Source organism: Podarcis filfolensis (genome assembly GCF_964270895.1).
Source record: "Podarcis filfolensis genome assembly, chromosome: 4".
Lineage (NCBI taxonomy): Eukaryota > Metazoa > Chordata > Lepidosauria > Squamata > Lacertidae > Podarcis > Podarcis filfolensis.
Genome location: NC_139607.1, coordinates 81174026 through 81184861, shown reverse-complemented (window position 1 = coordinate 81184861; position 10836 = coordinate 81174026). Strand labels below are relative to the sequence as shown.

Below are 10836 nucleotides of genomic sequence, written 5' to 3'. Positions count from 1 at the left end.
GCGCGCCTGGCTGCCCCTGCTTTCCTCCTCAGCAAGCGCGGCAAAACTCTTCGCCGGCCAGGAGAACCTCCCCCTGCCTCCCGCTAGCTCAAGTCACACCCCAGCGAAGGGGAAAAAAAAAACCTTCGCGAAGCAGCCCCCCTCGGCCGGGGCTGAAAATGATTTTGGCACCGGCAGGCCGGGGCGACGCAGTGCGAAGCGGGGCACTCTTCCAACTTCTCCTCTCGCCGCCCGCCCCCCAACCGCGAGAGCCAAGGCCATCAGCAAGCGCTTCACGCGCCGACGCTTCCCAGAGGCTCCTCGCGCGCCTGGCCGGGCTCCGGGTCCCGGCGCGCGCGCGTCCCCACCATGCAGACGGCCAAGGTAAGGAGGGCGCGGGGAGCTGGGAGCTGCGCGGCCCGCGGACCCTCGGGGCAAACTTCCCGCCTGCAAGCTGCTCCTGCCGGCGGGGCTGGAAGGCTTGGCGCGGATTTGGTTGAAAGGCGCGCGCTGAGGCGGCGGAGCTCTTCCCAAGGGGCGCGCGGGGTGATTTTCCTCAGAGGTCCTTGGGGGCCGGTGGGCGTCACTGGGTTGAGGATTCCCCGGGACAGGGAGAAGAAATAAAAATAATAATAAAATAATACAAATAAAAGTATTCGAAGCAGCTTTTAAATTCGGTCCGAATGGGAAGCGTGACCTGGGCAGAGAATTACCTCTTGCCAGCTGAGATGCGCGGTTGGGATGCGCGGTTGCGCAGCGGGAGAATCGCTCGCACTGCCGTCCCGCAAACCAGGGCTGAGGACGCTGTTGGGCTGGCGCTGTAGAAGCTTAAAACGACCTGCATTGCAAGGCGGTGGGGTTGGACTAGATGGCCCTTGTGGGATCCTTTCCAACTCTCCAAGTTCTATGACCAAGCGTTGCGACTGCGAGGAGTGAGGCTCCCGACCTGTAATTATTTAACGGACGCCAGTATTAGGAGAGCGGGGCGAGGTGTGATATTGTGCAGGTTTACTGGGGCGCCGTGGATTTCTATACGTGGGCATCCTCTGCCAATGGCACCTACTTAGCTGACAGAATGGCGTCTTTCTTGCTTGGGAAGTGGATTCCTAATGTGAACTGAACAGTTTTACTCGAGGACCTACCAAGGATTAAATCCTTTTGCTGGATTAGATCCTATTTGCCCAGAAGTTCTGAATCCCACACTGATCACCCTGAGACTGTGCATCTAGGGATCCATGCCCCCCTGTGCTTTCCTCTCATCACCTGTTTGAAGGATGGGTGATCATCACTCTCAAAACTGAATTCTGAATGCTGGCTTATCTGTTTGATGAGTTTATATGCACACATCTAGGCTCCTATCAAAAATGATTTACCAATGATTTACCAATCATAGGCTAGCTCGTTAAAGTTAATCTTTATATGTTTACCTGCTTGGCGGGGGGGTCAAGTAAATAAATAAAAATACTTAAATAAGTAGAAATTGTAGAAAGATTTTGACAGATTTTTCTAAGCACTTGGGGTCAAAATAAAGCAATTTAAAACAACAGTTGTTGAGACATTTCATTCCAAATCTGCTAGACAGCCAGCCAGAGGGTGATGGCAGGTTGGTGTCCTTCCTCCCTGGCTATTAAATCCTGACTATGCCTATGCTTGGATTATGTCCAATTTAACTTGATAGGGCCTACTTTTGAATAGATGTGTAAGATTCCATTGCAAATCTCTCTTGCGAACGAAATCTAGTGTACCTGTTATCCTCCTTCAAATGTGGAAGTGTGGGGGAAGCATCCTTTATATGTTTTCCTTTGCTGTGCATTATAGGTATGGGTGCTTGCCTGCCTTCTCTTGTGTGGACTCCCTTACCCTGGATTAGAGACTTTCAAGGTAAGCAAGCGCCCACTGCGTGCTCGAACCTGCGCTGACCGGCCTGAAGAGCTTCTGGAGCAGCTGTATGGGCGACTCACAGCAGGGATGCTCAGCGCTTTCCATCACACCTTGCAGCTGGAGCCTCTGGAAAAAGATCACAATACCAGTTGTCCAGCAGGGGGCAGATCAGCTGCAGACAAGGTATACCGACTCCCTATCAACCTCAACAGCGTCTCGCCTTGGTCCTACAGGTAATGTGAGCGCAATTCATCTGCCACTCCCTAGCTTAAAATGTGAAGTAGGGTTGTGTGGTTGTCTTCTCTCTCCACCTATGGCGCTGTGGCTATGTGTCGCTGAACTTCAGTTCCCATCAGCCCCAGCCAGCACGGCCAATGGTTAGGGGTAATGGAGGTCATAGTCCCTATAACATTTGGGGGGCCACAGGTTCCCCTAAGGAGACGCCACACATGTGACCTGTGTCGAATAGGACCAACCTATTGAGGCCGTTTCTTCATCTCTCTTCTGGTCTCTTAGAACTACTGATTATTGAATTTGAAGGGGGAAATTAGTCATGAGACAGACCTTGCTTAATGCTGCACTTTAAAAAAACCAGGGCAGAACTATGAGAGCTGTGCTTGCAGCTGATTCACCCCCCCCCCACCCCGACTTAATAGCAGCAGGACAGGTGAGCAGAACAGGGTCTAGGTGTCTTGTTCTGCTCTCTAGTAATTAGGCTGTCACATTTTTAGCTCAACCGCAGCATCTGGGAAGCTGCTATTTTAAATGTGCATACAGGTGTCACAACAGGAAGAACAGAATTCAAAGCAAATGCATCCAAAGTGGGGCAGTTTCTAATTTTAAAAACGTGCGTTGTTATTATTATAATACTCTGAATAAATAGCAGCATTTGCATTTGGTTATGTACCTTTGTGGGAAATGCAAATATTGTCTTTTTAATGGCCACTAATAAACATTGGCTTATGTGGTTTGTCTTCTGCCTGGTTTAGCTTTAAAAACAGCTGTTTTCTCAATATGGCATTTAAAAACTAACTTTATGTATTTAGAAACAATGTTTACAAAGAATACAAACTGAATGCCAGCGCTCTAAACAGAAGCTCTGTATATCTTGTACTGAAATATCAAAAATAGTACTTATACTTTGCCTGAGTAGTTTAAAAATGTTAATATACTATTAACACTGAAGGTCACATAAGGTTGACCTACAATATATAGATCTTGGGCAGGAAATAAGTCTGGAAGGATCCACTGGTAGATCAGCTGGGTGATTTGCACTAGATCTACAAGGGCTTCTATTTTTCCCATTGTGTAACAATAGCAGGAAGGGAAAAGCTTTCTCACCCCTCAAATATCAGGCTGCTTAAGTGAAGAAAGCTTGGAAGAAGACAAAGAGTTGATTTTTGTGCAAAAGTCCTGTGAGCTCAGCTCTGATACTGAGCGCATGTTCAGTTGTGTTCTGTTCCTGAATTTACAGGGCTCTATTAGGAAGCAAAAGTCGAGTCCACAGTCCTGGTCCCAAATACGCCTAGTCTAAGCAACAGCTTTCAGCCTCCAGTTCTGATTCATCAGGGCAGTCAACAAAACCAGAAATAGGATTAAGCTGTTTTGACCCTGGTTTCTGTTTAGTGGCTCTTCTTTTTCTCCAGCTTTTTCTTTTCTCCGGCTTTTTCTTTTTCTCCAGCTAAGTAGATGCAAGTACCCAAGTACCAGAGAGTCGAGTTCAAAAGTGTTTACGTTTTCTTTCCCATAAACAAGTTGGAACCTGAGAGGCCAGTTCAAATGCCTAAATGGCCTCAGTCCAGTATACCTGAAGGAGCGTCTCCACCTCCATCGTTCTGCCCGGACACTGAGGTCCATCACCGAGGGCCTTCTGGCGGTTCCCTCGCTGCGAGAAGCCAAGTTACAGGGAACCAGGCAGAGGGCCTTCTCGGTAGTGGCACCCACCCTGTGGAACACCCTCCCACCAGATGTCAAAGAGAAAAATAATTATCAAACTTTTAGAAGACATCTAAAGGCAGCCCTGTTTAGGGAAGCTTTTAATGTTTAATAGGTTATTGTATTTTAGTGTTTTGTTGGAAGCCGCCCAGAGTGGCTGGGGAAACCCAGCCAGATGGGTGGGGTATAAATAAATTAATAATAATAATAATAATAATAATAATAATAATAATAATTATTATTATTATTATTATTATTATTATTATTATTATTCTGTCCAGTGGTTTCCTCCCTAGAAAACAGGTGCTGGTACTCACCATAAAGTTGTTACAGTAAGTGCCGCACTTTTTAACAACTAAAAAAAAGAAGTGCCGATAGTGCATACACTTTAGTACCCCCTGAAAAATTAGCACTGATCTTGTCGGTCCTTGAGAGAGCTGTGCTGCGCTCCCCTGCACACGCTCTCTCCCCCATCCAGTTGCACAGATGCTGAGATGTCCCACTCTCGAATTTGCCTGCCTTTGTTTCCCTTCCGCATGGGCCCCTCCTGATTACTTTTCATCTCCTTGCTGACTTGTTCACCAGCTCCCCCTCGTGATGTCATCTCCAGATGTCATTGGCCTGACCGGTTTAGAGTCCAGATTATTATTAATGATGGTGATGGTAAATAAATCCAGGCCTAAAGTCTTTTCCTGCAGCTCTTCCCTGGACACCTAACCCCAGTTTGATACGCTGCCATTTATCACTGCTCCTTCCGCTCCGTGTGGCTGCATTCCTAGCTCAGGCAACTGGGTTATTTCACAAAAGAGATAGAAGGCATCTGCTGAAATCCGCATGTAGGATAGTCATGCCAGACAGATCTGGCATAAGCCTTCTTGGGTCTGTAGTGAAGAGGTGGGGAACAGGATCTGGCCACTGGGCCAGATCATTCTTCCACCCACTCATGCAAGCCAACTATGACAGGTTGGTGGGGCTACTCATCTGTCAATCACCTAACATCACAGTGACATCAAGATGGCCCTTTTTTTTGCAGAGGACTTTGCAGGCAATGCCGGTCGTCTGTTCAGCAGTGCCTGCGCACCACTATCGGCTGTAGTGGCATCCGCTGCCTTTCCATATGTGTAATTCAATTCATCTCAGCTCATAGTCCTTAGGACTATGTCAGCAGGTTGATTTGGCATCAGTTCAGCATCAGCATGCTTATGCAGAGCCACCACACAGGTGCAGAGTACCGCAAATGTGTTTCATCAAAGAACACACCTAAGGGATTGTTCAGTTGAAATTGCGCCCTTGCAAGGGGAAAGCTAACACAACACAAGTAGAAGCTCTCCAGTGTTACTGTAGACGAACCAGGTCACTTAGTGCCATTCGCTTGCAGAAACGGATGGGGAAGCATTTGGAAAGACCTGTAGGTATACATTGGAACAAATTGCATGTAAAAAATGGCACTGCCATCGTAACTCTCATGCTCTGTGCTGAAAATTCCACCTCTCAAATTGGATGGGCAACAGCATTTGGGCTCTTTATAACGCACTCAGGGATCTAACTTAATACGTTGAGCCTAAACCTTGCTGTTCAGTAGGATGTACCAATAGCTCCAGTGGAAGATGCTTCTGGTAAGCATGCTTAAGACTGCAGCCACTGCCTTCTTTTTTCTTTTCTTTATTTCACTGGATGTTAATTTGACTACAGAAAATTGTCAAAATGTTAGAGGTGCCTGCGTGTAAGGAAGCAGTCTACTTAAACTAGTCTGAGTGGCTTGAGTAAGTGAGCAAAGTACAAAAGAAAACATAATTATCAGGATTCTAATCTGCAGGAAGAGATCTTCCTTATCCCAAATCAATTAAACTTTAAGCATAAAGGCCATATCTCAGTAGTAGTGCTCATGTTTTGCATGCAGAAGATACAGCTGGGAATGTCCCTTGCCTAAAACCCTGGAAAGCTGCAGCCAGTGAGTGTGGACAATACTGAGTTAAATAGGCCAATGGTGTGTCTCGCTGTAAGCCTGCTTCCTATATACATTTCAAAGACCTAATTCCAAATAGGCTTCAGTTGCCACTCAAAGAGTTTGAGAAGTGTTAAAGGATTTAGGAGACCGAGCTTAAGACATATATTTTTATTGAGTGTCTCTCAAGGGAGGCACACAAGTATTTTGCAACGTTAAGCTCCCTGACTCTTGGTAACACTTATCTTTGCAGCCTCCATTCTATAGGGCCCAAATTGGCACTACTGCTTTCACGTTCTTCTTCTGTATTTTTAATGACTAATTCCAGACATCCTGAACAGAGTCCAACTTGTAGGAAGCTTAGGCAGACTACAGTCATCTTGAATCACTATTAATTCACTCCTGACACTGAGCAACAAAACATTTAAGGTTTGAAGCAAATACAATTTTGTTAACAGCAATAGCAAATGGAATTGGATAACCTCTTGGGACTCAGTCCTGTTTGCCTTTAACTGATTCGTACATGCATTTCAAAAATCTGAAAGGTAGTCATTTCTTTAGCCTTTTTTGTACATTCAGACACTCCAAATACAAATTCCTGGTGCACAAATATATGTTCTGGTTAGATCAGCGTCAGAGTTGGATAAGAATGGGTCAGTGAGTGACTTGGCCTTCCCAAAGTGCTAGTTTGCACAGCTTAAGGATGTTTTAGAAAATGTAAACCATGGTAAATAGTGAGCATCATTCAAGAAATTTGTTTTGACCATTCTCTTCTAGCAGGTTAATTTGGTCATATTTATATGGGGTGGATGTGTTTAAGTAAGTCTGGTACATGGAGTTTGAAGCACTAATAGGGTTTTGAGTGGGGGGGGGAGGGCTCCCACTCATTAAAAAAACAACACCTCAACCTTTTTCTATTCATTCTTTAAATTAAAGTCACCGTGTCACAAATGGGAAAGCCTGTTTTACAATAAAGCACAGTCATACCGTGAAGACCCTGTTTATCCTTCATGGTTTTTTTTTTTGCATGTAGCTATTTGTGTGTAAAAAGCTGCACCAGTTGATTTACTGACCGTCAGGCAGTCTTTAGGCACCATTTACCAGAAGAAGAAAAAACTGGACCGAGAAAACTCTGCTTTACCTTTTTCCCTTTTTCCTCATTGGTGTGTTAGCATGTGAGCCTCTTTCTCAAGGCTTACTATTTCCTAGAATGCTATATAAATATAACTATAAATGTATTATTGTATTATTGTATTATTGTATTGTAATGTATTATTGTAGATGGGCAGGGATTCCCTGCGTGAACAGATAGCTCAAGGCAACAAAGCCTTTCTTTTTAAAAGGGGGCATTTCTGCACCAAGGCAATGAAGCTTGGTTGTGCAAAAAGTGAGCTTTTTCAGGAAAAATTGCTTCTGCTTCACATATGGACATGAGTTGCAGAAACTTGGATCTAGTTTTGTGTTCCATTTGAAGCCAGAGGTCATGTTCATCCTCTTTCCAGAGCATCCATCTATGTGATGCTGGAGCTCTGTGCCAAACATGTCCCCAAGCATGGCTTTGAATTACGCCTAATTTCTTCCATTCTGCGTTTGTTCGTGAGCTTCCAAGCAGCAACAGCTTCTGAAAAGGAAAGGTTATCCGATTTCCCCACCTCTTATTTAAACCTGCTTTTGCCTTCCTTGCTTTTACAAATAGGTACTTATTGCCTGCCTGTGAGTAGACATATATCCCCTGTTATGACGAAGGGCAGAACTACACATTTATTGCAGCTCTGTGAGTCCTTCAAAAGTGTAACTGGGTCTTGCTAAGTCAAGGAAGGGAGATCAAGGAGTTTTGGCTGTTACTTGGCACTTCTCCCCTCTCCTCCGCTCCTGCCATGTGCTCCCTGTGTAAATCTGCTCCAGAGGGGGGTTTTTTTTGGGGGGGGAACCCTGGAAGCGTTTTAGGGGGCACACAAAGGGTGCAGAGGTTAGGGGATCACAGCTAAAACATTGCGCATCTAAAACTCATTGCGTTAGCAGGACTGTTTTGTTGGAGAACCACCTCCTCAAGCTGCTTCATTTTTTGGCAAAGAGTGATAAGGGAAGAACTTTGGGCCTGCTGTTAAAAACGAGCAGGAGCAGGGCCAGAAAAAAGAGGTCCAACTCTGTCTACAACAAAGGCACTGCATTAGTGCTAAAGATGTGTGGAAGAACAGAGACGACATACGCTCTACAGCTAAGAAGGCAAACGGGCAAACTATTGATGTGCATCGGCTATGAGAGAGTTGAGCCGAATGAATCCACCTTACCATTGCATGAACGAGGAAATTGAGCATGCCTTTGTTTCAGATGCTGATCCGTTTAGGGAGCTGTCCAAAGGGTTTCTCTCTCCAAGTTTTCAAATAAGCAGGCCGTGTTTAAGAGCCGCAGCTGTTCCCCTCCTCCCCTCTCCTTGGCATAATAACGAAAACATTATTGAATGCAGTGCAAAGCAACTGTCAACATTTTGCCGTAATCTTTTCCAGCTGGGATAAAACAAGGAGTTGGGAGACGGTAGAGGATGCACAAACTGAGTCCCTTTTCTTTTCCTTTGGCACAGAATCTCCTATGACCCGGCAAGGTATCCAAAGTCCATCCCCGAAGCCTACTGCCTATGTAAGGGCTGCCTGACTGGTGTTTACGGGGAGGAGAACTTCCACTTCCGGAGTGTCCCGGTGCTAATGCCAGCAGTCATCTTGCGCCGAACCACGACGTGCACCGGAGGACGCTATGTCTACACAGAGGATTATGTCACTATCCCAGTGGGCTGCACCTGTGTACCACAGGTACATGAAAAAGAAGTAGAGGGTGTAAATTCCAGCATAGACAAGCAAGGGGTAAAGTTGCTCGTTGAATCGTAACCGCAAGCCCACCATCAGAATGAAGGCCCCAGAAGAAACCTGATGGCAAAGGTTGCTTTGCATGTCCTTTTAGCTTCGCCATTCCCTGGTTCTGGGAGTTCTAGAGTCCATTCATAAACACACAGACACACACGCCTGCATGATGATGTGGGCTGCAGCCTGCATCCATGAATGAGCCATATGCACAGGACGTTTGTGCCAGCTCCAATACAGTCCCCTTCAGTGCAGTCAGATAATGTACCCGGCTGCGAGGCCTTTGTTTTTGAGCGGCCAGGTGGTGCTTGTGCATATATAGGGCCCACCCATAGAAGCAGCGTGCTTTGAAAATATCATTACAAATGTTACAAAGACAGAAGCTGGAGGTGCGGTGGGACACAGTACAGTGACACAGAACCATGATGAGATTTGAAGAATCATAGTTGAGTTGCACAAATTAAGAAACCACACCTGGAAAGTAGCTCTGGGGATACAGTAGTGGTCCAGGAAATATGAGGCTTGTACCACCTAATAGCTGCTAAAGATAAAGGCAGAGGTCCACAAATGCTGGCTTTGCTGAAGCAGAGCCATTATGTGTCATCATCACTGACCCCCTTCTGAGACTCACATATGCCCTGGGGTCTGTCATGTCACACTGAACCTTAAAGGTAGTGCAAGCAGCTCATTTTTTATCTGCTCTGAACATCAAATGATAGGGGACTCCCTTTTGTCACATCTTCTAAATCCTTAATGTAGAGGTCGCTGAAAGGGCTGTGTCTTTAAGATATGACCCTGATGTTGGGATTCTGATGTTAGGATTCTAACAGTGCAATGTCCTGGACTTCTGATTATTTTTGTTTCAGCTTTAATTGTTACTTCTGTGTTCAAAGGAAGAAAACATTTCACAAAATATCATTTCAAAAGCAGAGTCAGCAGACTCGCTGAAAAGGTAGCATCCTCACACTGCAAAGGAGTATCAGTCTACGAATAGGAGCAGTGCGAAATGTAGAGAAGTGAAGAACTTTACTGCTGGCGTTAACGAGGAGTAAAGTACTGGTGTTTTTCCAGTTTACAGCTCAGATGCTGATCAGGGCAGTATTGTATATGCCGCAAATGCACACCAACCCTATACAATATACTCTTGCTCACATAACATCATGGAAAGAGAAGTCTCGGCTTGAAAAATAGTCTGGTTTATGACCCCTTTCAAAAGTGTGGAAACATGCCAGTTGCCTTTTTAAGCTGTTCTTAGCTTTCAGCTTACAAGCCAGTTATCAGTTTTAGATTTTTCAGGCTGCAGGAGCCTTTGGGAATAACAAGGATGATGAGAGATCAGATAAATGAAACCAAACTGCTTGGCCAAGGGAGGGGGGGATGTGCCTTGGCTTCCATCGGTGAGAGAGGAAAGCATCTGCCAAATTAAATGAATGTATGAGCCAAAAGCTCTAAACAGCAAAGGTTCAGAAAACTGTGTAAGCTGGAGGCAGCTGCCTCTTTAAACTCCCAATGATAGGCAAAGCTGTTGGCTCAATTTACAGGGTTAATTCTGTCTATAACTCCTTTCTCCGCAACTTCCTACATTGCAAACACCATCCTTTATGGATATTCTGTGACTTTCCTCCTTTCCCAAGTCACCCATTCCACTTGGTGAGAGTGAGCCATGGTTTTCTAATGTGTAATGTTAGCAAACATCACTAGGTTACCAAATTGCTTTGCCTTTATTCATGTATCTTTCTAGCTTTCAGGCAGATGGTTGCTAATCTATCTCCAAATTGCACATGACACAGCAGTTGCCATTTGGCCTTTGTTTAGGGTGACCAGAATGACACCGTTGGACCTTCAGTAGTTGTGTAGAAGGGGTGGCAAATTTTTGGGATGAAGATTTCCCCTCAATTTAAGGAAGACACAAACTGAGAATAGCAATTAGTATGATGACCTGAGAAGGGTGACTAGGAGGAAGAATCTGTAAACCAAATCCTATACGGAACAGTTAAAGAATACCTGGGTGCATCTAGCCTGGAAAAGATTAAGGAGAGACATTCCAGCCGTCTTCAAATATCTGAAATGCTTTCATGTAGCAAATGGAAGAAATTTGTGTTCTGTTGCTCCCAAGGGTAAGTCTAGAACAAATAGGTGGAAATGGTGGGAAAGCCAATTTTGGCTGAACCTTACGAGAAACTTCCTAAGAGTACAAGCCACTCAACAGCGGAACTGCCTGCCTCAGGAGGCATTGAGCTC

General features: G+C 45.3%; 1 protein-coding gene across 1 annotated transcript; it reads left to right on the top strand.

The window, feature by feature from the left end:
* The first annotated feature begins 230 nt into the window (after nucleotides 1-230).
* On the top strand, nucleotides 231-10609 carry IL17D (interleukin 17D). The gene is made up of 3 exons (XM_083609327.1): nucleotides 231-363; nucleotides 1798-2093; nucleotides 8322-10609. The coding sequence occupies exons 1-3, from the start codon at nucleotides 349-351 to the stop codon at nucleotides 8620-8622; spliced, it is 612 nt and encodes a 203-aa protein (XP_083465453.1). The 5' UTR covers nucleotides 231-348; the 3' UTR covers nucleotides 8623-10609.
* The last annotated feature ends 227 nt before the right edge of the window (nucleotides 10610-10836 follow it).

Coding starts and splice junctions, on each gene's coding strand:
- IL17D (XM_083609327.1), top strand. Junction 2,094..8,321: donor GTCTCGCCTTGGTCCTACAG/GTAATGTGAGCG, acceptor CCTTTGGCACAG/AATCTCCTATGACCCGGCAA.